Source organism: Lissotriton vulgaris, chromosome 7, assembly GCF_964263255.1.
Source record: "Lissotriton vulgaris chromosome 7, aLisVul1.2, whole genome shotgun sequence".
NCBI classification, from domain to species: domain Eukaryota; kingdom Metazoa; phylum Chordata; class Amphibia; order Caudata; family Salamandridae; genus Lissotriton; species Lissotriton vulgaris.
This window is the reverse complement of record NC_141695.1, coordinates 1,593,145,333-1,593,173,235: the sequence shown is the minus strand read 5'-3', so window position 1 is coordinate 1,593,173,235 and position 27,903 is coordinate 1,593,145,333. Positions and strand designations below refer to the sequence as shown.

General features: G+C 43.2%; 1 protein-coding gene across 1 annotated transcript in view; it reads left to right on the top strand.

Annotated features, from left to right (window-relative positions):
* The window catches only part of BMP7 (bone morphogenetic protein 7), a 290,263-nt gene that overhangs the window by 148,555 nt on the left and 113,805 nt on the right, over positions 1–27,903 (top strand). Inside the window, exon 2 of the mRNA XM_086932499.1 lies at positions 21,717–21,909. Coding sequence (XP_086788625.1) covers positions 21,717–21,909 — 193 coding nt within the window. The remainder of the gene's footprint in view (positions 1–21,716; positions 21,910–27,903) is intronic.

Sequence of the window (27,903 nt, the reverse complement as noted above, 5' to 3'; positions counted from 1 at the left end):
AGTGATATAAGAGAATGAAGATAGTCCTTATCATTACCTTATGTACCACAGATTACTCCCGCCAGCATAAATTAAAAGTGCAACACGATTCCAATAACACATATCACTTTTGATTGGGAACAGCATAATTATTTCTGCCCCAAACCCGACTCACTACTTATTTCACTTTTTGATCAAGTTGAGCTCCGCCACGTTTTTAAACTAATTTTATCATGGAAGGCTATTCTAGTCCATTTCAGAATAAACTGTAAACCCTAATCCGTTTAGGTATTTTTATTTGATTCCACACATGGCTTCCCCTACACAGTGAACCCTTTATCCATCATTTGAGACAATTGAGGCTGTAAGTCCTCCTCCCATTTATGTTCACTATTAGCTTATTATATTGCGGCAATTGTGATGAGGATTTGTTGGTTAATTAAATGTTGAAATTGACTAGTGTTATACAAATGAATTTTAAAATGATTTCATTATAATGGCTCTTTAAGATCCCATTTAAGGATTGATCATTACTGATATGAGTGTAATTTGTCAATGGTAAAGTATCTTGTTTGGATGTTAGTCTTCCACTTTAAAACAATTTGACCTACACTCAAATGTTATTATTACAAACTAGATGTAGTGTTCGCATCATAGCGGTACCAGATGGAGCTGATGGTCTTATTGACCTTTATCCAAATTCACTTCAATCTGAAGCTATTGCTTTCTTGAGTGCAGGAGTGACTAACAGAAAACACTCTATACTACAAGAGGTCCAGGCAGTTATTAGGAGGAGCATAGGCAGGAGTTACAATGCTTAAATGCATTGCCTTTGTGTTGCTTTTGTGCATCCGAAACAGGTGTTTGATTCAATTTTAAAAGCATCATATGAACAACTTTTTGCGACTAGTAATTGGATAAATACCTGGTTAATGAAATGAAAATGTTCTGCTTTGGAAATTTGCTCAGTCTGTCAAGGATACTTGGGTGGTTCATAGGTAACCGAAATAGGAGGTACAGTAAAACCAACTCTCAAACATTTCAGCAAGAAAAACACTAAAAATTGTGGTAAAACATGGATTAGTAATGGAGCTGCGGTTCATAAATATTTTAGCCCTTTTCCAGTGATAAAGTATACTGACGCTCTATGAACATGGGTGGCAAACATTGTGCTTACCAACCTTGTGTGGCTTAATGTCGGTGCTTCTGGTTACAATTCTTGTCTACCATAATGACTACTGAAAGTTCATGTGCAAATAACGAGAAAGCCTGACCAGTAAAAGTGTACTCTAGTAGTCTTAGTGACGTTGGCGGTCTGAATCATGATAGTACATGCACTTTGGTCCTTTCATATTGGTTGTACCGAAAGGTGGCGAGGGTTTAACTATCACTTTTACGTGGTAGTATTTTAGGTGCCATTTTTTTTCCTGTTTTAGCTGGTGTTTGACCATCTTAAATTGGGAGGCATTGTTCTTTGTAAGGTATGAGTAGTTCTAAACTGCACCCACAGGCTTACTTCCTCGTTTGTTTTGTAATATAAGTCCTAAAACTGCACCCACAGGCTTACTTCCTCGTATGTTTCGCAATAGAAGTCCTAAAACTGCACCCACATGCTTACTTCCTCGTTTGTTTCGCAATATAAGTCCTAAAACTGCACCCACAGGCTTACTTCCTTCTTTGTTTCGCAATATAAGTCCTAAAACTGCACCCACAGCAGCTTACTTCCTCGTATGTTTCGCAATATAAGTCCTAAAACTGCACCCACAGGCTTACTTCCTCGTATGTTTCGCAATAGAAGTCCTAAAACTGCACCCACATGCTTACTTCCTCGTTTGTTTCGCAATATAAGTCCTAAAACTGCACCCACAGGCTTACTTCCTTCTTTGTTTCGCAATATAAGTCCTAAAACTGCACCCACATGCTTACTTCCTCGTTTGTTTCGCAATATAAGTCCTAAAACTGCACCCACAGGCTTACTTCCTTCTTTGTTTCGCAATATAAGTCCTAAAACTGCACCCACAGCAGCTTACTTCCTCGTATGTTTCGCAATAGAAGTCCTAAAACTGCACCCACAGCAGCTTACTTCCTCGTATGTTTCGCAATAGAAGTCCTAAAACTGCACCCACAGCAGCTTACTTCCTCGTATGGTTGTGGTTTTGCAACATTAAGGCATACCCAAAGATTTCCAGAAGAACACGTCATAAGATGCAACAGTTCTAGGTTTTATGGAGCATTTCTGAAACACTGTTGTAAATTCCTATTTGCAAGAATGTGGGTGGCATTTCAACATGCATAATAGCATATGCCTCACAGTTATGCATAGTGAAATGGCATTGCCTTTGAGCAGTGGCATATTGTTTCCTTCCACATAAAGAATATACATATTTCCATGGACATATCTGGATATGTGTAAAAAAAATAGGAGTGCAGGTCACCATTTGGGAATACCTTGCAGTCGTTAATTGAGTCACCTGTGGTGGATGCGGATTAGAGCCCCGGGAGTTTTCTGGAAGGGGTGCAGTGGACGAAGGCAAGTACGTTTTTTTTGGGTATGGGTTTGGGTTCTTGTGACACAGACTAGGAAGTGTTCTAGGCCCATGTGCCAGAGGGGTAAGAACGGGTTAATTGTTCCCCAAATCCATATTTCGGTTTAGTGTAGAAAGCGTGTTAAATGTGAATGATTGGGAATACTTGGCGTGCGCGTATACAGAGGTCTTTTTTTTGTTTTTGACTAATAAGACTGCAGTTCACTTGGGAATCTTGATTTCGTTGGAAGCCAGTCGAGCGGCTGGAAAGCGACGCTCCTTCGGGAAGTGCGCTTGGCTCTCCGGCTTACAGTTGTTTCTGTCTCGTTTGATGAGGAATACAGCCCGCTGGCCCATAAAAGGGGCTTACTGTTGCTGGGGGGTTAATGAGGGGCGGTTTAAGGTGTCCTGCTTTGATGTCGCTGAGGAGAAGGGTCGGCGGTGGTTCTGGCAGCCTCGGCCCCGGTATGAAGTAAGGAGATTTACCCGCGGAGTCTAACAGATGTTGATCCGGGGTCAGATCTTCTCGTAAATTAGTTCTGAAAGGATGTGTTACTTCTGGGTCAACAGACACTGCAAGAGAGCAAAGCGAGCGACCAAAAGCAATAACTTACAAAGTAAACACGGCCTGGAACAAGCGACCCAGATTTCGTGTCTTGTTTTGCAAGTTGTGTGTGCGCATTTCAGGCAGATGGACTCCCGGGCCGTTGTCTGTCCTTTGGGTTATGAAACACTTTAATGCCAGAGGCTGGGAGCGAGGCAGGCCTTTTGGACACGCCTCTTTGTATAATGTGTTTTCTGTCAGGGATCTTTCTTAAGCACCCACATTTTACTGAGTTGTGTGTCTCTGATAATGTCTTCCTGGCAGGGTTGGATTGAGATTAGAAATCGGCCCGGGCATGCTAAAAAAAAGTGGCCCACATTTGCATATTGCCTTTACAAAACACATCTTCGGCGAAGTTTTATAAAAAAATAAGGGGGGGGGGTTAAAAAAATGCACGGATTAGTTTGCACTGGTGAAACACCACTGAATACAAGTGAGGCCACTTTACCTCCAGCCCCCTGCCCCCGCTCAATATGCATACATTGATAGGCCGGCCCAGCAAGAGAAAAGGAGTGACACCTCTGCCCCTTGATAAAAGGGAGGCAATGGACGCCCATATATATCCAGGAAGGCCACTCAGACCCCCACTGGGCCGCCGGCAGCATCTAAGCAATCCAGAAACCGCCAAATCGCTGCCAGACGGCTCAAAAAAGCTGCCCACAGCTGGAACTGGACACCGGCCCCTCGGGCATTGCCCGAGTGCCCACGTTGCCAATCCGACGCTGCTTCCTGGGCAGTACGTCCTTCTGCATGTAGGCTTGAAAATCGATCCAGCCAGACTGCCGAAAATGGGCACCTTGAATTCTGAAGCCCAGGGCTGGAATTGGACATGGACGTCAACTCATCAAAATGGCGCGGGTTTGGGAAGCGGCCTCTTGCACCCTTTCACCCTCCTTGGCAGCATCACAGGGATGACAACTTGGCACCTCAACTGCTCCTTATTGGCCTATACTGATGGGTTTACTGGGAGCAAATGGATCAGGTGAGTGCTAGGGGGACCAGATTGCAAATGAGTAGCGTCAACCTCTTGGCTGTCGCGAAATGAAATCCGTGGTTGGGGCCTAAAATAGCAACCATGGTAAGTGAAGTTGAGGTACTTTTCCAGTTTTGTAATAGTATTCAAGACCAAGAATGCAGCCAAAGTATCCACCTGGGCGCATCAGCAGACACTTTAGAATGTAGCGTGTTGTTACATCCCACAGGCACACCAGTAGGCAGGCACCTAGTGTGAGATTATGGAAGGACAGGCACGCCTCTGTTGTCTGGTAATTGTTAACCCTGCGAGAGGTGTATGGTAGCCCATATCTGTGATCTACTGGTTACTGCAGAACAGACTTTGTGCTGCATAGTATTGTCAGTTGGGGGATATCGGGCAAAGGCAGAGCGGATCAAACAGGTGGTGAGGGATGGAGACTATGGTTCGGGTGAAAATGCGGGGTAAATCACTGCTCCATAGCATTTCTTATCTTCTCCCCAGAAGCAAGAGGTGTATGTGCCCACATTAAAAGTATGTGCTGCTTCCTCCGGGCTGGATGAGTTTGGGACCTAGATCGGCCAATACAGTCCTGTGGACTGTCAGCTATTCTGCTTCACTAGAGCCAGTACAAGCCAATAAATTCAATGTGTATGGGGTATCCAAACAGCAAGCCATTTCTCAACAAAAAAAGCAATAATAAAAGCAATTAAAATATTATTGTCTGTAATGAAAATACAGCAAACCCAAAGTGATGATTGACAGAGTGCTGAAACTTTTCAGACACTCACCACCAGTCACAGACTGGGGTAGCGAAGTGAGCTAAAGCACTGTGATGGATTCAATCCAGATCTGTGACTGGGGGTGAGTGTCTGAAAAGTTTCAGCGCTCAGCCCATCATCTCCTTGTGTTTGCTTTGTTTGCCCTAAGTTGGCAGGGTATGCCCAGACGTGGGTCTCTTGCTCACTTTGCCACTAGATTCAAGGTAGCCTGGCTGATTAGGGCTGTTAGCCCGAAACCGGTCCTAGGATGCTTGTTTCCGGTCCAGGGAAGACCTGGGTTGGCAGTTCGGGCCGGACTGTTCCCATGAGGATCAGGGTCAAGACAGAGTTGCATATGTTAGGTTTTGAACTGGGGTGGCAATGTGAGCTAAAGAACAATGATGGATTTAACCCAGACTGTGACTGTGGGTCAGTGTCTGAAAAGTTTCAACGCTCCATCCATCATCTCCTTGTTTGCTGAGTGATGAAAATACACCACAGCCAGATCTAAAATCCAAAGTACAAAAAAAATCAAGTTGATGATGGAATGAATCTCATTCCCCAGCATAATATTCAGTCTTACAAGTAGTAGGCTCTCAGTGCCGTTATACCCAATGCATGGTATTTGTGCAATATTTAACCCTTTGCTTTTGTTGTTTGAACCAGGATGCAATTGTGGTACCTATTTTTGATTTCCAGTGATCAACACACACACACACACACATTTTTATGGTTGGCACTAGTGCTTGAAGAGGAATTGTGAAAGAGGCCCCATTTACATACTGCTTTCTAACTATACTATTTGGATAGCTGTACACGCAATTTTGAATCTTACTCCATAGACCTCTTTGGCTTTATGTTCAGCACCACAAGAATACAGCTATTTGCCCTTTCGTTTGCAACCTCTGTAAAGTGTAGTGCAAGTTCCTTTTGTGTGGTGTGCTACTGAATATTTCGAGTGCTCGGCTAGATGGCCTGCTAGTTTTATTCATGCACCTAAAATCACAGTCACCGAACAGAGGACAATGGTAATAAGCAATTGTAAAAAGGCAGATTTTTTTTTTTTTGCTGTTTACATGAGAGTATCCCCTTGGACGGTGCTTGAAATGGGCCGGCACTGTCCGGTACGGAGTACCAGCACTTTTTTATTTCGAAAGGGAGAGTACCGGCACTTCTCAAGAGTGACGTAATACTTTTAATGGGAGAGTACCTGCACTTCTCAGAAACAAGCAGGTACTCTGTTACAGAGTACCTGCACTTTTGTTTCTCCATTTCAAGCACTGGAGGCATTAAATGGACGGAGATCACCAATTCCTTTCACAGTGCTGAGAGGAACAAGCTCAAAAGTTCTTGTGAAATTTGACTGACAGTGAATTTGGTTAAAGTGCCAATTGGCGTGCCAGGAGGACTTTGTACTTTTGTATTAAATTCTCTAGCGTGATTTCTCCAAAATCCTAATGGTGGCAGAAGCAGTATTCGTGCACCATTAACCCTCTAATACGTTTCAGGGCGTGAGAATTCATCAGGTAGGATAGTGAACCCAATCAGTATTGATTGAAAACTTCACCCTAGAGAATGCTAATAAGCTGTGAATGGTGACCAACGGCTACAAGCAGCAAAAAACGACTCTGCCATGCTTTGCTTGTAATAGAAAAGTTGTGGGAGTATTTAATTTGGAGGAGTTGCAGAGCAGTCTGTGGGAGCAAACATCATTTTGTGTGCACCAGACTTGACCTGGGGTAGACTTAGTGGGCAGTGTGAGGGGGAAGTACTAATGTATGGTAAAACAGGTAAAAACACAATTTGTCTGTTTTAGTTATAGAGCAAATCTTGCCTACTTCTACCCTGGCAGAGGCAGTGACTTCTAGAATTTAACAAAACGGATGCAATTCCCATTTCCACATGTTGTTGCCCATTTTTTTTTTTTAGACCATGGCTGCTAAACAGGTGCAAAAAGATAGTCACGCCCGAACGCAAATGCCCTTTGCGCTAGGTTGTCCCCCAAACCGCAACCCCCGCAATCAAAAACCGCATGAGCCTAAAATATGGACCCCTAAGTGGAAACCACTTCTTTCCAATGGCTGTTACCGATGGGCCTGTTATTAGCGCGTGTTGTTTTTGGGTGCCCCACTCCCTCCCTCAAACTTCAGCCCAAATTTGCTCTTTGTCGGTCTCAATAAAATAAACAGAGTAATCTAATCGAGCCCACTTCCCCGCTCCTTCCTTCCTGCTCAGGCTGCTTCTTATTCCGATCATCTGCCCCGGTGCAGAAGAGCGTGACTCCATTAAGGGCCCTCCTGATAGGGCCGCTCCCCCGGCTGTCACTAGTGCTCAGTGTGACATGACGCAGGGCTCTCTGCCGCTCTGATAGGGCGCTGCCGGGCCTCGCGGGAGGAATGTGGACCTCACTGGTGAACACCGGCGCGCGCTCTGCTCGAGCTTTTAAAAGGATGTGCAATGGAAGACAAAATGGCTGGAATGGCAAAAGAAAAACTAAATGCGTGTTTGTTTTTTACGGACTGCTGTTTCTCCACAATCTTATTTCCTCACTAGCATTTGTAGTTTTACTTAGCTATTCAAAGATGTATGTAGCTTACTTAACGTGCGGCCGAGCTGCTGATTTAGGAACAGGGGAACCAGGTTCGAGTCCTGGAATGAAGTGTAAGGGAAGATTCTCTTGGACACGTACACATCATCAATCAAAAATGTCCAATAGACCACTATGTGGTTCAAACACACCTATACATACATAACCAAGATTAAGGGTAAATGAAAATACCTAAAGGTTAAACCCCAAAGAAACAGCTGTGTACAACAAAAAGATAAATTACCAAAACATATGAATTAAAAAACACAAATGGGATTTATTGCATAGTATATTGAAAAGAAATAAAAGCAATAAAAAACAATCCAATGCATATATTTCAAATTTAAAAACTACGCATATATTTCAATTTGAAAAACTACCCAGAGAGAGACGAAAAATGTGACAACATGAGTACATCAAAATCGGTTCTTTCCAACAGGAATCTAATCATAAACACCATCAGTCTTCTAGAGCATAATCTTTGATAGACATGAGGTCGTTCCTGGAATACATATGTCTCTCTCCAAATCGATTTAATCGTGGTACCCTGTCTCTTGGTCAGTGGGGTCGCTCCCTTCTCTTATATACATCGAGTCCTGGCATAGCTGTACTCTGGGCAAATATCGCGATCTGTGTGTGTCTAACAACACACAGAAAAAACTATGCATCTGACCTTATGTAATGTCATTTGATGCTCTTGTAAAGCACCCTAGTACCCTCGGGGAAAGTTCGCGCTATATAAAAACTGCAAAAAAATAAATACAAATCATTTCCCTGGGACCTCACTTGGAGTTGGTGTATTCATACATTGGGTGTGTATGGATGACGCAAAACACGTTGTTTCAAAGTGACATACATCTTCGCTGGGGACCTCAATTTAAGTGTTTGGTGAATCATATACTGTGTGGGACAAGATGATGACGCATGACACTTTTTCCAGAACGAAGGCCAAGAGGCACAGCCTAGTGTGTCAAGTTTTGAAACAAAAAAATAACTTTTGCAGTTACACGACCGGATTCTAAAAACAGAGTGTTAGATAATTAGATAATAGCAAAATGAAATGGCATGTGTAAAGGCCCAAAAAACAACAATTTGAACGCTTTTTTTAAAAATTAATTTTGTGTTTTGTCACTTACAACGCAGGATATGTTTATACACGGTGTACCCCATTTTCCCTTCCGGTTGCTCGGTCAAATGTCATGCAGCTTGCTTGGGTCATGCCATCTATTTATTCAGTTGCTCAGCCACAGTCCTTTTTAAAGAACATGGGAACCCAACACTCTGGAGCTGACTTCCCAGCTGTGTGGGTAGATCTTGTAATCAACCAGAAAGAAATCTCCCAAGTAAAATAATTACCGCGCTGACATAAAATGTTAAAATACTTTATAGAACACGCAGGGTGCAGGATAAGGGCTTAAGGGGCAGTGGAAAGGGAGAGAAATCTGGATTAGTAAGCGAACTAAATGAGAAAACGCAGTAATTTGTAAAATAACCAACATTTTTGAGGACTTTAAAAACCGAGAGAGAAAGAGTGTGTGTAAGTTTTTATCTGTGTGTATGCAAATATCCCAGGTGAAATCTGCCAAACATCTCACCATACCCGACTGAGAGCACCTGTACCCAACTATTCATCAGAAAATACATTTATTGGAGGGGCAGTGGTGGAACATAGGCCCCTGCAGTCCCCACAGCCTGGGTGGGGTGGCAGGGGGGTGCGAGCTCCAGACCCACCCCCTCAGCACAGTACCCTGGCCTGAGAGCTCCTGGTTGAGTCCGCAGGGGGTCCCCCTCCATGTACATTGCGGGGGCGGGGCGCAAGTTTGGTTACGCCACTGTGGAGGGGTGTAACAACCCAACAAGCTCCCCCCCCCCCAAGCTATGCCCCTGGTAATTTCACGCACTCGTTAAGATTTTGTCAGTTAGATTGTCTACAGTCAGATGGAGTGTTGGTATGGTGGTGTTATTTATAGCAGGTGTTTGCAGTGTTGAGTGAATGTTTCATAAGTCTAAAAGTTCTTGAAATTGCGTTTTCAGTTGTACTCAAGACTGTCCTTGGAAAATGGAAGGCAACAGGCCGCGTCAGCATGGCAACAAATCTCAAGAAAGTGGCCAAAATTGGGCTTTTTTAATCAGCAACTGGGAAGGAATGCTCTGTCAGCAAAATGCTAATAAACCCGGACCCGAAAATTCTTGCAACGTAGCGGGTTATACCGTACGATTATGACGGTACATCTTTGACTTTCGATCATTTTGTAATTGCTTTAATTTATTTGCTTAGCATCTCAGACAAAAAATAAAAACCCTATGTTACTTTCATCAAAAGGGGTAATTAGGAATTATTTAGCTATTTCCACAAACATGTTTGCCACCCCATAGAGTGTGTACATTCTGGGCAAATTACTATAGGTGTCTGGCCATCTGGGAAAAGAACTTGGGACTTGGTTGACGGTCGAACATATGTCAATCGATCGACTGCTATACAGATACAAGGTTTGAGCTCGGCCCACTGTATGACTGGTAGCTCTTTTAATGGAATGGTTATGTGGCCTCTCAGCTTCAAGACCAAGATGAGGCGGTCTGATCTCATTGGGGTTTTCCTAATTTTTTTAAAGAAAGATAACCAAATATCCCGTAGTTGATGCAACTGCAAGCACAAGCATGATCCAGTTCAGTACTGTTTCATGGGCATGATTTCAGTGAAGTTGTGGGGATTAACACATTTGCACTTGGCCACACATTCCTTTATCGGTTGTGTATGGCGATGACCTCAAGATTGCAAATCGAGTGGGAAAGTGATGGATTAAAGTGAATAAAATCGTGCCTGGCCATATTGCATACTTACTTACTAGCAAAGTTCCACTTTTTTGAGGGAGTGACACGTAATAATTTTCTCTGCAATCAATGCTGTAAACGCGAATATACAGTCCATGACTATCAAAAATTGAAGGGTCACCAGAGATTCTGATATGCAGATGTTTGTCATCAACATACATTTTACAGTCATACATAATGATGCAAGCACAGTCATGTATTCTCTCAAGAGTGTCATTGACAATACAGATAGTTGGGACCCACCAGAAGAGAGAGCAGTTTGATTTTATGGGTGTGATGCGAGAAGAAGGATCTTAAGTCACCGAAAGGCAGTTGTACCTTTCTTCTCAGATGATCCGATTAACAAGACTGTCATGGGACAGGTTTCAAACCCTGTCCCGAAGCTGAAAAGGACAAATCAGTAGGGAAGATTTTTTATTTTTATTTATTTATTTAGTGTTTTCTATAGCGCGAACATGACCCAGTGTAGGGTGTCAGAGCGCTTTACAGTGGAGTTTCATCAGTCGTTAATGTTTCATACTTCAGTTTAGCATATAGACATATATACATTCAATAATACAGTTGTCAGGCGCAGTTCAAAATACATGATCATCTTTGTTCATGACCCAGTGTGGAGTGACATAGCTTTTAAAATAGTGTTTCATCCGTCATAATGTTTTACACTTTGGTATAGCATATAGACATATATACATTCAGAATAACTTTGGGTAGTTTAAGGATAGCAGGCCTCCCCTATGGTCCTTATGGAAGAAATTTGCTCATATAGTACGATTTTGCTTCCTTTTTGAAGGTTGCAATGGATGTAATTCTTCTGATGTTTGGTGGGAGTGCATTCCAAATTCTCGGTGCTGCTCCTGAGAATGCTCGGTCATACGTCTTTTTCTTGCAGAAGCGAGCCGGTTTGAAAAGAGTCTGATTTGCTCCTGGGGGGTCTGTTACCTCCTGATGGCGTAGGTTTCTAGGCCAGGTAACCTGGAGTTTTGTGGTGAATTGCATTGTCAGTGATACATACCTATTTGAATTGAATTCTTGCTTCTAATGGCAGCCAGTTTAGCATTTTCAGGTGAGGTGAGATGTGGTCGAATTGTTTTGATCCAGATTGGAAGATGTTGGAGTTATTTTCCATTGCACTTATAGCTGCACTGTATATGGTTTTGAGGCCCTTGGTCACGGTTAAGAGAGTAGTCAATAGTTTCTAATCTTCCCGGCTTTGCAGTGAGTTTCTTTAGCAGCATGTAATAAAGCTGTGCTTAATATCCTGTAAGACCGCTCCAGAAGAGACTGACCTATTCACAAACATTGCAATGTATGTTGTAGAGGGCGACCAAAATCTGATGATGGTAGTGTCGCAGACATTCTGAGGGAATACTAGTGCGCTTTAGATGTTTAATCTTCTTAGCAATGAAGTTGCAAAGTATGGTGATCAGAGCTCTCATACGTATTCAAAATAGAGTGACAGAGGGGCAGCTAAGTGCACAACCTTATTAAGAGTACTTTTGCAGTGAAATTTCCCATTAGACCCTAATGAAATTCTTCAAAGAGATGAGTTGATATGAAGATGGTGTAGCATACCTAATTTCTTGTAGACCCACAATACTTCTTAGTATAAACCAAGCCAGATTTTAAGGATCTAAAAGATAAATATTTGCCAGAAAGTGAGCTTGTTTTTATCTATAGTCACAGACGTTTCACTCTAGGAGACCCGTGCAGAGGTCCAATTGATTCCTTTATATTTCTGTTACCTTGCCCTGCGTTGAACAGATGGCAGTCATTGGTAAACCATTTATATCACATTAGGTTTGCTGTTCGACTTCTATTAAAGTAAAGCTGGGCCACTGAGTCAAAAATTGTTGTCAGAGCATCTTTTATCCAAGCAAGGATGTCGGACAAAGTGTAGGGTAGAGTAGTTATCATCTCGGCGAAGGCCGGGTTCCAGGACAACTGAATTGAACTTGAGAACATGTTTGGTCCAAGCTAATTCACTTGTCTGGGAAATGAGGACTATGCTGGTGGTTAATCTCATTTTTGATGCAGTGGAACATGGAATGGTCAGACTGAAAGAGATGTTGCTACACAGACATGCAGAGGTTCAGTAGATGGGTATAGAGTAGGTTGAGGCTTTAGACAGACTTGCGTGGCAGAAGTTCACCACTTGGGTGAACCTATACTTGTTCCTATCATCCGCCCTCTTCCACTCCGGCATTTTGTCCCATTTATTGAATTCTTTCATAATGATTATACTTATTGCAGTGGAAAGCATATGTGTTGGCTAAATGCCATACATCCGATAGGGAAAATGTTTATATATATTTTTGCAGGTAGGCATGATTGTGTAGGTGTGGCAAAAGAGTTAACTTGCGTAAATGTAATGAGTTGATGGTGGGAGGACTCGTCTACATTTGTGTTCTTTGAAGAACATAGTGTTTGCAGAAAATTGCACCAATCCAAACCCTGCTACACAAGACTCGGTTTTTAGGTCGAAGCCTCTGGTTTGCTAAATATATCTTGGACACTGAAAGCTTCCCTGGGAATGCATTCTGCCCATTGCTTTCCTTTGGCTTTGTGGTTTGTAACACACATTTTGTGGCTTAATATTTGCTGACTTTATTTGTTTTAGGTTTGAGTTTGCCCCTCTCAAGGAGGAAATCTTTTTTGCACTACCTCTCCTTGTGTTCTTCCAAGAGTGCTCCTTTCTGTTAACAGGCCTGTAAATCTTGTACTTATCTGTTCAAATTTGATGTGCAGTCAAAGACATAGGTCAAATGTCAGTCTCTGTCTTGTGAGAAAGAGAAGTAAACGGCAATTTCCCTCTGACATCAAAGTGAGAGGATTTATGTGACAATAATGGTGGATACTGGGGGAAAGGTTTTTTTTCTAACACACAACAACATTTAAATGAACTCTGCAAATATTTCAGAATATATCAGAATTAGGAAAGCACAAATGTAGCACATTTCTTGTTAATTCAGAAATGTATTGGAAATAAATACTTTAATTTGATCAAACCAAATCGATACACTATACACTAGGTGATGCCATTTCCACACACTATTGTGTGTGCTGGGCAGTTTTATTAGTAACTGTATGTCTGTGTAAATGGTATTTTCAATTGAAAATGTGTTGTCTGTAAAGCCAGTGTGCTACCTCGCCATGCATACTCCACTCTACTCTGCACCCCTCCATGCCACTGCATTCTATTCCACTCTGCACCACTCTACGCTGCTGCACACTGTGCCACTTCACACTGTGCCACTTCACACTGTGCCACTTCACACTGTACCACTTCACACTGTACCACTGTACTCTATGCCAATGCACTCTACTTTACACCATAGCTCTCTTTGACACTGCACTCTTCACCACTCCAGTCTAGGCCACTCCACTCTGCACAACTTCACTCTGTACCACTCCAGTTTAGGCCACATTGCAACACTGCGATACCAAAGGGGTTGATAGACGGAGCGTTTGAGCAAATCAAACACTCACCCACAGTCAACTGATCTGGGTTGAATCCATCACCATTCTTTAGCTCGCTCCAACACCCCAGTTCAGACATGGCCATATGCAAATCAGTCTGACCCTGTGCCTCATGGGAACAGTCCAGCCCGAACTGCCAAGCCATGTCTTCTCTTGACCGGAAACAAGCATACTGGGACCAGGTCGGATTCATAATCCTCATCAGCCAGTCTATCTTGAATCCAGTGGAAGAGTGAGCAAGGGACCCACGTCTGGGCAGGAAACATCCTTTACAATGCAACTTTTACCACGCAATACCTTTACAACGCAGGTTTTTCAACGCAAGTCATTACAACGACTTGCGCTGGGGGGCGCTCTAGGATAGGTAATAGTTTAATTTACTATCCAACACCTTCCCTACTATCCACGGGGACTGGAGTTGGAATAGTAAATTAAACTATTCACTATCCAGCACCCCCAGCGCAAGTCGTTGTAACGACTTGCGTTGAAAAACCTGCGTTGTAAAGGCATGCATGGTAAAAGCATGCGTTGTAACAACGTACATCCGTCTGGGCATACATGCCAACTTAGGGTGAACAAAGCGATACCAAAGGGGATGATGGACGGAGTGTTTGAGAAAATCAAACACTCACCCCCAGTCAACTGACACTGCACACTAAACCACTACACTCTACTCTGTACCACTCCACTGTACGCCCATGCACTCTATGCCAATCCACTGTACGCCACTCTAATGTACTCTGTTTCTCTTCCACTCAATGCCACTGTACTTTATGCCACTCGACGCCTCTGCACTCTACGCCAATCTACGCCACTCTATGCCACTCCACTCTAGCAGAGCATTCTACTACACTCTACTCTGCTACACTGCACTTTTTGCAAGTGCGCTCTACCCCACTCTGCTCTGCATCACAGCACTCTAGGCCACTCCACCCCACTATACTCTACTCTGCACCTCACCCTATGCCACTTTACTGTGCACCACCCTATGCCACTCTACTACACACTATTCTACATCACTTCTTTCTATGTCAACATACTATAAACCACTGAACTCTATGCCACTGCACTCTGACACTGTACTCTGCAGCACTGCAATCTCTGCCACACTGCAATCTCTGCAACTAAACTCTACACCACACTGCTCTCCTCTGTATCCCTGCACTCTACGCCACTCTACTCTATTCTACGTCACTCTACTCTGCACCACTGCACTCTACTATGCACCACTCTAACCTACGCCACCGCATTGTACGCCACTATAGTCTGCAACGCTTTACGCCAATGCACTCTACACTAGTCCACTCTGCCTCTCCACTGTATGCCACTCTACACTACTGCACTCTACTCTGGATCACTGCACTCAGGACCACTGCACAATACAGCACTATACTCTGCATCACTGTACGCAACTGCACTCCATGCCACTCTACTCTGCACCACTGCACTCTACACCACTGTACTCTAATATGCAACACACTAATCTCTGCCCTGCATTCTACTTCGCTGCATAGTATGCTGCTGCTGAATTCTGTGTCACTGCTCTCTATGCCACTGCTCTCTACACCGCTATACTATACACACACTAGGCGAATGTACTCTATAGAAGTCCACTGCACTGAACGCAACTCCACTCTATGCCACACCTATGCATGACTCTCTATGCCACTTCACTCTACTCCACTCTGACACTCCATCCTTCTCTCCTCTACACCACTACCTTTTAGCCATGTTGAATGGTAGCCACACTGATGTAGAACATGGCTTAAACACTTTGGCAAAGCCAATAGCTCTTGCATAGGCAATCCTATTGACTTTGCCAATGCTTGTTCAGACGTGTAGCCTGCTGGGATGATATAATGTGGGGCTTGCATTGACAATTTAGTGAACCATATTTTCAGGAGGCTCTGAAAGCAAACAGAAGACTGTGATGACCTGTTGCCTGGTGTATAGCTTAAATATGGTCTGTAACATGAATTAATTTTTACGGATATGTGAAGGAATATTTGGGTATATGTTGTATAAAAGCAAAAATACCGTTTTTTTCTGTGGACAGATGTAAATGTCCATTGATAATATCCAGCTTGAGAAACTGAATAGAGCACCTAATTTTAGTCACTGAATTGAAATCAAAGATTTGTCAGAAACCTCATGTTGATGGTGTAATTCCACCCTTTTCTAGACTGACAGTGCTTTGCCTAATGTGATTTTTATTACATGCTATTACTTTAAATGGAAGGACATACAGGCCAGACATCCTTACTTCAATTACTCATGTTTAATGTGTCTATTCACTTTTATTGAATTGTTATAGTATTGCAGTTTTGGATTGGCTACATGGACTTAATTTAATTTGCTGCTGATATAGACTGAAAATACTATATTTTGCTGACAATCGAGAAAAGAACTGAATATATGTTCACTTTCCCTTTCCTAAACCTATGTGAATCACATTAAAGAGTGTACTCTTCAAATTGTTAATGTTTTCTTGATTAGGCGCAATGCATAACTTGCAGCTGAGGCGAAAATTCAAGTGCCCATAGAAGGACTGACATACTTGATTCTGCAGTCTTTACACACTTGATTCAAAGTTTCCCTACTCTCTTCTAACAAATAGTTTTCCTATTCACTTTCTTTGGAAGCACTGAAACAGATCAGACATTGTTTTTTTTTTTTTTAAATCTGAGTGGATACATTGTATCCACTCGCTACTCTTATTTCACTGTGGAGCAATTTTATGTATCTATCTCTCCCATAAAGTCGGTGCTTAATTTGTGCCAGTGGTTTCCGGTGCTGGGCACAGACACTTGAGTGTTAACACAAGCGTTTGCGACAGTCTGCCACAAGGTGGTGCCGTCCGGCTAATTTAGAGATTCATTGAGCAACAGTCAATTATTAATTTAATATGCACTAAAAATGACTATTACCTGCCTTCCAAGCCATTCTTATAGTTTTGGAGGCCTGGAATGGTCAAGATTGGCAGACTGGCATGCGATGGTTAATAGTTGTGTTATTATCACTTGCGGCATGGCAGGGGCAATGTGTAGAGCAAGCTCAAGTGGCCTCCTGACGAGAGCACTGGCACTTTTTAAGACTTAAGCATTGCATGGAGTATAGCATACCCCTTGTTTCAAAGATATGTCTTTTTAATTGTATCAGTGTTGTATAATTGATTTAGTATTAAAGCTAAACGTAATGTATTTTGATCTTGTTGGTTAGCACGAATAAGCAAAGTGAGTTACCACAGGTAAATATTGCTGTGCATTATGTTTTGTTATAATAACATTTGTGTGGTAATCACCTTTACCATAAGTCATTTCGTTTGCATACAGCATTTGCCCAGGTTCTTGAACAATGATGGCAGTAAAAGTGGAGCTTATAGACCCTGTGCAGAGCATTAACCATTTTGACACTGCAATTGCGTACGCCACCACTTTGGAGGGTAGCTCTGAGTTTAATAATAATTCATGTTCTTTTTTTTTTTTTTAGACCTCATATCCACCATGGTTTAAGAAAGCCATTTAGATTAAGCATTAGTCCAGTTTACACAGTATTATAACTGGGAGGGATCATTTCATTCGAGTGGGAAGGCCATAAATCCCGCAACTGTCTCAGCTTGATATTCTTTTAGGCTACCAGTGGGGAGGCCTACTGCTGGGCCTGGGCCGGGGTATGACCGGACAACATTTGTATTGGCGCCATAGTAGTGTAATCATTGGACCCGGAGAAAAAAAAAAAAAAAAAAAAGAAAAAAAAAAACGGATCTTTATTGTGCCCATACAATCAAATGCCAAAAGGTCCTTTTGCTTTGGTTTCCTGATCTGGCTAGATCCATACGTGCAGTCTGTAAAGTTGATGTCAACCAATCCCCATGGGAGGGAGGGATAGGATCCTTCCACCTCCTGCAGATCTCTCTCCTTGCCAGAAGGACCGTGTAGAAGACCAGGCTTTTAACTGTATTTTGAGTTGTCCTCAGAACTCCAAAGATCGCTAATGGTAAATCTATAATAATTGGGGTACCTAACAATGCCGTAAGAGTCTTACCTATGGCCTCCCAATATGGTGCAATTCGGGGACACTCAAAAAACATACGAGTATCTGAAGCTGCAACCAGCCCACACCTTGCACATGCCACTGAGTTTCCTGAGGCAAATTTGGATAATCTTTGGGGAGAGTAATACGCCCTATGAAGGGTAAAAAGATGGTTTCTACGAAGCCAAGAGGGTTTCACCATACTTTTTAAAAGCTCAAATGAGGTGGACCAGAGTTCTTGTACGTCTTGAGTCAATATTACATTACCCCAAAGTTGGGTTGGTAACTTAAATTCCCCATCAGATTCATCTAGAAGGAGTCTATACCATTGTGAAATCTCACGTTTGGTTGAGGGGGTACCAACCAAATTAGTTATTAGTTGACTATGCCCTCCGAGTGGAAACTTGCTGCGTTTTATTTGTGGATCGTTATATGCCTGTGTCCAACTTCTGATTTGTATGTTTTTAAACCTCGAAAAGGTTGGACCTATTTTATTCTGTAAATACTCCCATGAAAACAGGTCCCCCTCATAGAAGAGATCCCCCCATTCTTTAAGGCCTGCCTCTCTCAAGGGAGTGGCTAGGGAATCTTCCAACCAGGCTGGGCTATCGGGTAACCCCCAAAGCGGTGTTTTATCGCAGTAATACCCCTGTTTAATTGATTTTATTACCTCAGACCAGGTTTTTCGCCAAGCCATACAGGACCTTCAACTTGATCTTTTTGAAGAACTTCGGGTTGCCAAATTTAAATAAATATCCCGACTGGCTGTGGCCTTCCCCTTTCAACATGGCCGAAAACATTAATCCTATCCCATAATCAGTAGGTTTATTTAGAAGCATTCGTATGTGAGATAGCTGAAAAGCCCACAAATATATAATTTTAAATCTGGTGCGGCTAATCCTCCCTTCTCCCAACGCCGTCTAAGCTTCTTCCAAGCTATTCTTGGTAGTTTTTTGTTCCAAATGAAAGAAGTGATATCTGATTGTATTTTAGTTATTTGAGTCTGATCAAAGTAAAGGGGAATGGTGTTAAAGAGAAAAGAAAGTTTAGGCAAAATGGCCATTTTTACGAGGTTAACCCTCCCTATCAAAGATAATTGAAGGTGAGACCATACTTGCATTAATTTCCTACATTCTTTAATGATTGCTATAATATTTACTGTGGCGAGCCTATTGATGTCTTTTATGATATTTAGGCCCAGATATCGTAATGATTCGCCCTCCTGTATTTCCAAGGAACTCGGATTGTCATTCCAGACCAACATCTCTGTTTTTAATGTGTTGACCTGGTAGCCTGATATTTTCCCAAACCCCTTAGCAGTTTCAAATATAACCGGGAGTGGGGTTGTTACGTCTGATGTAAGAACGAGCAGGTCGTCAGCATATAACGCCACCTTCTTTTCCCACCCTCTGTGACAAAAAGGGATGATAGCATTCTCTCTCCTCAGTTGTTGTGCGAGAGGTTCAATATAAAAGTCAAACAGAAGTGGGGAAAGCGGGCAACCCTGCCGAGTCCCTCTAGTTATATTAAAGGGGTCTGACAACTCACCGTTAATTAATAGGCTTGCCGATGGATTGGCATACAATAGACTAATTGCATGACAGAATCTCTTCCCCACTCCAAATTTAGCCAGGGCCCCCGACAGGTACACCCAATTAACCCTGTCGAAGGCCTTGGTCGCATCCAGAGTGAGAGCAGTCAAGGGTAAATTCTGTGTCACCGCGATATCTATAGCCCCTATTAGGTCGTATGTTAGTTCATACAGTTGCCGGCCCTTTACAAATCCTTTTTGATCTATGTGAAGGACTGCCGGGGCTACCAAGGCTAACCTAGAGGCTAAAATTGTGGTGAAGATTTTATAGTCCACATTTAAGATTGATATGGGCCTGTATGATTCGCAGGCATCCTTAGGCTTACCAGGTTTCAGTATGAGTGTAATTGATGCATTGTCCCATGATGACGGGGGGTTTGGCCTTCAAGAAGGATCTGATTGAACATCTTAGTAAGGAAGGGGGCAATCTCATCTTCTAGCATTCTATAGGTTTCTGCTGGTAGGCCATCGGGCCCCGCTGCCTTTCCCTTCTTGCTTTTTTTTATAGCGGCTCTAACTTCTCCTTCGGTGATAATATCATCCAATGCTTGAGACTGAGCATGTGTAAGACTGGGGAGATTCATATGACTTAACCAATCGTCGACCTCCTCAGATCGGGTTACAATATCCTCCTTATAGATAGACTCAAAAAAGACCTTAAAGGCCCTTCTAATTTCAATATCCGATGTAAAGGAATCGTTGCCCACCTTGATTTTTGAAATATTGTTCCTGATCTGATTTAGTCTTCCACGCAAGCATTTTACCTGCACCTTCGCTGTACTCAAAATGGGCTAGTTTGCTTGCTTCCCATCTCTGCTGCAGTCTAAGATTCAATACTGAACCCAGATTGGCCTTCAAGGTCGCCATTTCTTTTCTATAGTTATTTATAATGGACTCATCTACCCCAGTATTACTATCGATAACACCTTGGAGATGATGATAATAATTCATGTTCATACCATCTTTTTAGTTCACACATGTAAACTAAATATTCTAAAATATGTTGGCATGGATGATTTGCTGTAGGAAAAACAATTTTGATTTGTGGCTGTGTGGGAGGTGCCTTGAACATCTGAGCTCTTTTGGAAAGGTTGGTAACATGGGGAGTGATGTCACAGGCCCATTTATAAAAGTGAATGTCAGCAACCTATGACCTAACCAGTAACCAAGCTTCATTTCAGAAGATGCTCTTGCTATCTTTCAAACAAACTTAGGGGGTCTTAAAAGTAGGAAGTCCCTGCAGGCCACCATAACCTTTAGAGACTGAATATAGGTGAGATTGCACCTTTGGCTGGGGTGGATTGCTGTGCTGGTCCGTGAGTAGAGTACCACAACCATGCACCTGATTCCCTGAGCGTACCTGCGTTTTCTTCATGGTGATGGAAAGGAACAACCAGAAAACGTGGTTGTAGGATTCGGCTTATTTTGAGGCGCAAGGGGAGCAAGGCGGCCAACAGGAAGCAAAATCTGAGAGATGCATGTTGACCGCTGAAGGCCTTAAAAATAAACGAGTTGGTTGGGATGCCATTCCAATCAGGTCAATGTAGAATCTAATCTTAGTTTATAATAGTAATAGCGCTCTCTTTATTTATTCATATCTATTTTTAGTGTTTCTAATTATTCATGTACAGCTTTTTTGTTGGGTGGCAACTTTCATCATTCGAAGTCTATGCTATCAATATGCTGGTATTGTTCAGGCAGTCATGAGTAAAAAAAAAACACTTAAAATAATACTTACAGGCGCATTTTTTTTCGTTTTTTATTTTTAAATACATTTAGACTGGATAATACATTTGTCGGGCTGTATGTCCACAGAAAACGTGGGAGTCTTTTTGCATGAGGTAGAATGGCGCTGTATGTTTTGTGCTTCTCTGGTTAAGCATAACTAGTGTTATTGTTTAGAACGGACCTAGAACTTATTTTGTATCAAATTCTGCCAACAGTTTCGCCATGTATGGGGCCAATAATGGGCAGTAACCTAAAACTCATGGAATGCTGCCTTACCCGCAGTTCATTCATATTCGATCGTTCGTTCATTCAGTCACTGGAGGGAAGTGGGCATCTTTCTGAATGTTATTGCGTTAGAGACAGGCTAATTTCTTTTTTTATTTTATTTTATTTTTAGAGACAGGTTAATTTCTGAGTCGATATTTTTCCTATCTGCGGAGATTTTTTAGAAGTCTATATAATACTGCCGTGGCGCCCAGAAAAAGTATGCTAATTGTTGTTTTTAAAACCAATTTCAATCTGCACATTGTATTACTTAATTTAAATCGTTTAATTAAACTCGTAATGTTGAAAACGCGAATAGAAACTAAAGACACGTCGCCAATAGTTTATATTTTCTGTTTCCAGTGGAGCACGACAAAGAGTTCTTCCACCAGCGACGGCATCACCGGGAGTTCCGCTTTGATCTCGCCAAGATCCCAGAGGGGGAAGCCGTCACCGCCGCCGAGTTCAGGATCTATAAGGACTACATCCGGGAACGCTTCGATAACGAGACCTTCCAGATCAGCATCTACCAGGTACTTCAGGAACACCCAGGGAGGTGAGTCACCGGCGGACGCTGATGAAAGACAGACCAATGAAAGCCTTTTGTTGTTGATTTGTCCACTTGTAATGTTTCGGCTGGTTTCTGAAGCTGCAGTTTATTTTGTTGAGCTTCTGGCAATTTTCAGAAAAAAAAGTGGGGACTGCCAGCACACTTTCTCTACTATGAAGATGACGATTTTATCGAAGTTTTTCCTAAAAAATGGGGGCATTTTATTGAAATAGTGATTTCTTGATCGTATGCTTCTCCAGTGTGCATTAAACGTTTACCTCCAGACATTCCTTAGCACAAGATTATGGGCAAAGCAGTGTTGCATAAGTCTCTTGGCTAAGAGCAGTTATTGGCACCTCTGATAAATGTGTGTAAACTGAGCTGGTGGTCGTGATTTCATCGACCTGAATAGGATGAAGGCTGAGTTTACCAACCGGAATTCAAACTAGTGACAACACAAATAAAGAGACGTTTGCAGTCGATGAAGCTACCAGAACACCTTTAATTTGGTGTTTGTTAAAACACTTTTATAGCTCCTTTCATTACATTTATTTAAGGGCTTTGTGTAGCTTCAGTCAGACCTGAGACTGTCTGATATGTATATACGAAGAATGAAATATTTACAATGAGGAAATGCAGGCATTTTTAAAAAGTAAGATGCAGGTCTGCGACAGCTTTAGGAGCACTGGAATGGCAGCCTTGAGGAGGGGTGAAGGGAGTGTGAGAGGATATGGAAGGATGCCTTTCTAAAAGCTGCAAGAGGGAATGGTGTGCAGATTTTTTTTGTGGCAAAGAGTAACCGGTTCAGTGGATAATGTCATTGGTTTATGATTGTAAATGTAAATGTATTTGAGCTTGTAAAGCGCACTGCTGCCCGTAGGTTTCCTGGCGCTGAAGAACGCTGGGGAACCCGTCCTGGCTTTCCCTGTGAGATGGTCCCTATTGGGCACCCCAAGGTGAAGCCAGGCATCCCCGGCGTTGATGGGGCCGTTTGTGGAGATTAAGCAAGCTATTGCCCAGAGTTGCTGAGTGCACCCCATGGTTAGAGTGACACCGAGGCGAGATTTATCGAGCCCGCTGATATTGGCCCAAACACCCTGCCGCGTCGGGAATTGAACCCTGGTTCCGGGCCGCCCTCTGCTTCTGGGTCTGCCGCCTCTAACCAGTGAGCCACACTACTCCACTGCACTCCATTGTATTTTAGGTGGGCAAGGGCCACCAGTCCAAATACTCGAATGATTTGTGAAGAGTGCTCCATAGAGGCGAGCGAGGTAGATGATTTGCTGGCAGAGGTGGTATATGTCATGATGGAGTAGGCTTCATAGAGGAGCACATGAATGGTACTTCCTGTGATCTGGTGATATTTGGGGAGAATGTGACGACGTGTACCAGTCATAGCCAGAAGGGACACAAGGGAGTGTTTTCATTTTTTTTTTCTTCTCAGTAGGTGCTGCTGATTTGTCTTTCTTAGTCAAGGTTTACAATGGGAGTGCAGTTCACAAAGAAATGTGATTAGGCTCAAGCATTTGCCTATGGGCAAAGTATGAGAGTTGGACCTTAATGGATATTTAAGTCTGACATATTGGCGTAAGCAAATTCAAATTTAATTTTGGAGCAAATATTGGAATTTACTTTTGCAATGTTTGACGTTTAGGTATTAGTTCAACATTTATCCAGCAGGGAAGTAGGGGCATGTCATTTTGTTAAGAATGCACCTGGCAGTGGGGATTGGTCTGTCAGTATGCAGACATCGTTTTACTCAAAGGTTTCATCTTTACCTGAAGTTTGAACAGTAAAACTCAGAACAGCAGAAGGGTACGACGCACTTTGAGAACTTGCAGCAAAAACCAATTGGATAGTCTCAGATCTAGAGGGGCGATATACAATTTTTTTTTTTACTTCGGACCTCTGTTATGGAATGCTGGTAACGTTAATAGTAAACATTTGCACCAGAAGACAATGTAAGTTTCTTAGATGAGAGGGAATGGGTCCCAGTCTGAGAAGATTAAGAAGCAACCAAGCAGCTGCATTCTGTACTACCTGGAATTGATGGGGCAGATATTCGGGAAGGCCAAGACCTGGAATATTTACGTAGTACAATCGGGAGGTGATATTGAATGATGATCTTTCTAGTATACTCTGGGGCTATTGCACAAATATTTTTTCAGATTAAAAAAAAGTGCATAATAGAATTCTGTGACACCTGGGGGAGTTATTGTAGGGAGCTTGCTCTTGATATAGTGGACCAAAATGAGGTACACTGTGTAAAGAGTCCAGACTAACCCCAATTAGTTTATAGAGGCACAAATGATATCCCAAATGCTCTCTTTTGTGGTAGTGTGGGCAACAGTTAGGCATATGAGAGGGTAGTGCTAAGCCTTTGTTGAACTCACAGAGGCAATAAATGAGACACCCACTCAAGAATAAATCCGAGACAAATAAGAAAAACAGTCATATTATCATATACATTTTGATACCAAGAACTTTGTTATCAAGTAATTACTTTTGTAGTTATGAAATTTTACATGTAAGTAAAATAGTTCAATATCATGCGTCTTTACGCAGCAATCCTTCCTTATGGGAGAAAAGGCATATGTTACAAACAGTTAATTGCGATCTGTTTCTGAGGATCTTTTCGGGACTGAGGGTCATAGGGGCCAAGGTCCAAAGTCCCTTTCAGCAGCTACTCGTTACCTGCCCAGGGGTGTCCGGTTAAGAGGTACCAGTCTGGTTGGTAGATGTGCGCGCTACGCCAGTGGAAAGAAGCGGGGCACCTAGAAGCAGGCTGCAGAGCGGGACTTGGGGACAAGTCTGGGAGCTCCCAACAGGGGGCTCAGGCCACAAGGGCCCTGGGAACAAGGAAGCATGGTCAGGTAATCGGTACCCGGGCTGGGACGCTCAGGTGCGGAGTGAAAATGTCGGCTGGAAACCTAGGGCCTTGCAGTCATCTGTCTGGTCAGTTGAGGGTGCAAAAATAAGGACAGCTGAACTACTCGGAATTGGGTCTCTGCGGTGATGACATTCCTCGATGGCTGCCTTGTCATGGTGTTGCTGGAGCCCAAAGTAGACTCTCACAGTCTTTGTTTGCTGCGAGGGTCCATTACCCCGGATATTGGTCCTGGGCGGCACTGGTTGATCCTAGTGTCTTCTCATTTGGTGGGAAGCGGCCGTTCTGACCTTCTGCAGCACAGGTACCTCTTCCCGGGGGGCTGCGGCATTGGGCTGGCCAGTGAGTGGCAACTCAGTGAACCAAACTTTGCTCTTCGGTGCCTGTGGACTGCAGGTGAGTAGCTTCTCTACTCCAAGGGAGATTGCTGACAATTTGCGAAGGGTTCTTGGAAGATGGTCATTTGCAGGACAAGCCACTGGTTATGACTGTCAAGACTTGGTGGAGGCAGGGTTCGGCACTAAAAGTCTACAGTCAGTCTTCTGTTCTCACTTTACTTTTTGCTCTTCTTTGTCATCTCTTCTTGATCTGTCAAATCTAAGTTCTTGGTGTCGGGAGTGCCGCCTAAATATTCAATTTAGGGGCCTTACAGGGACTGACAGGTAGCAGCCAATGGGCTCCCTTCTTTCTCTTCTCTACACCCTCTGTATGACCACGTCTTGTGGGAAGTGATCATAACCCTGACCCAGAGAGCTTAATTCCGCCACATCTAAGATGGTGGAATTCTAAAAGTCGTGTTCACTTCAGGTAGCTCACCTTAGGGGTGGTACTAGCTTGAGAGGGGAACACACGTCCTGACAGGCTAATTTTTCCACCTGTCCTGGTGCCAAAAGGGCCCGGGGCAGGGAGTGGCATTTCCCAGGTCTGGGGAAGCCGTGGGTCACATATCTAAGGCGGCAGAGGCCTTTGAAGCCTCCGGTCTTGATATGCTGGTTACTTAACCAACCTGCTTGGAAAAGGGACAACACCTCCGACCGGAGCAGGCATTGTTTCTGCCCTCAGAGCACAGGCTCTCACCTGGAGGTGGCTCAGAAAACTGTCTGTGGTGGCAGGCTGGTCTGCACCAGTCAGACAGTACACAGTAGGTTTTCAGGAGGCACCTCTAAAGTATTCTCTGGGTGTATGTATTAATTAATCCATCGGTGTGGGCATATTAATATGAGATGTTTGATACCAAACATCTCTACTTTCAATGAAGCCATCATGTAGCTTGGGAACTCATAAACACCCGTATCCAGAACATGTACTCAAAATGGCTTCCCTGTCCAATTGCAATATCTAAGATTAGACTTTGACATCCCATGGGCACAGCCTACCTTAGGGGTGGCTGAAATATATTAAAGGTAGTGCATTTGAGTGTGCCACACATGGTGAGGGCACAATTCAGTTTGAGCAGTTTGCACTGCTCCTGCAGTCTGCAATGGCAAGCCTTCGGTCAGTAGTTTGCTTGGGTCACCCAAGGTGGCACAAAACGTGCTGCATCCCTGGGGGCCCCTTTACCACCTATGCCCTGGAGACCCCTAGCACTGTATACTAGGGGCTTATAAAAGGGTAAAGTATTTGCCAATTTGGCATTACCAAGTTGAACATACCAGTTTTAGGAGAGAGTACAGGTATGGGCGTCCGTAGGGAGGGGCAAGGGGGGGCACTTGCCCCCTCCTGGATCGCCGGTCCGTCCGGTGCTGGCCCAGTGACAATGTGTAATTATCACTCAGGCAGCGCACGTTGCTGTAAGGGACGCGCATGCGGAAGTGGTCTCTTAAAGTCTTTGATTCTGTTTAAAACATTGAATTGCATAAAATAGCCCTACTAGAAGTGTAAACTACTTTAAAAAGAGAAAAAGGCTTACAGGCGCAGACAAAATGTGGAAATACGAATTCCAATGAGCAGGATGTGCGCCAAATCTGCAGTCCACTTAGTCACCCCTGACAACCACCACACTGCTCTCAGAGTTTTGAAAGTTAGCAGCACACTCCACAAGAACTGCCTCTTGGCGCTTGGTAATCAAACGTACTCAACACACTGCTCTCCTGATCACCTTGCGAGAACCTCTCCTATCGAAGATTCAGGTTGAATAGTTAAAAGTAACCAACATCACATATCATGTCTGTGTGAGAGTGTATACGACTGTGCGTTCACTTTTGGGAGTGTCTGAATCTTAACAAGGGTCTTCTGCCAGTAAACATTTGGTCCAGCATGAAGTTTTACTACGAACGACGTATTAGACAGGAACAAGAAAATTGACATTTTTGGTTAATAAATGAGTGTAAATTGCTGGCCGGTTTCCCTATTAAGGGTTCATTTGTAGGCTATGGGACACCATTTATGTCTTAGAGTTTTGTAGAAAGAGCAAACATGCTGCCTTAAGCCACTTCAGAGAGCTTTGTACTCAATTATTTACAGTGGCGGTAGCAGCTTTTGGGTGTGTATGTGTTTTATTACTATGCTTATATACAGCTACTGGAATTATACAATTTTGCAGCCAGGCATTCTCTGCATATCTATGAATCTGCTGCTCTTGCAACCCAATCCACGATCTGCAACATAAATTGGCATATTTCAATGAAATAAAACTTGTTTCTAGCCCAAATTGGTAAAAAATTACAATAAAGTGCCATTTGTGGTGCAGCACAGAGTGCACACTCTTTGCCCTGGTTATCCTGAATTACTAATTGCTGTGTCAGGCATTTAGCTGGTAGTAATGAGGTATTTTATTACACTGATACTATAGCGCTTTGTACACCTCTTATCAAAATCCCAACGTGCTTTGCAGACTTGGGAGTCACTGGTTGCTATTCAGTAGAGCATGGATGAGATTTCTGAGCAGGGAGGCCGTCAACATTCCTTTTACGGATGTCTTTTGTCTCCTTAATTTTCACAATTACAGCAGGCTGTGCTGATCCCCTGCAAGAAGCCCCAGGGAGGGAGATAGAGACAGACCGAGGGAGACAGAGAGAGAGGGAGACAGATAGGGCGGGAGACAGAAGGAGACAGAGAGCGGGACAGGTAGGGCGGGAGACAGAGGGAGAGAGGGAGGGAGACAGAGGGAGGGA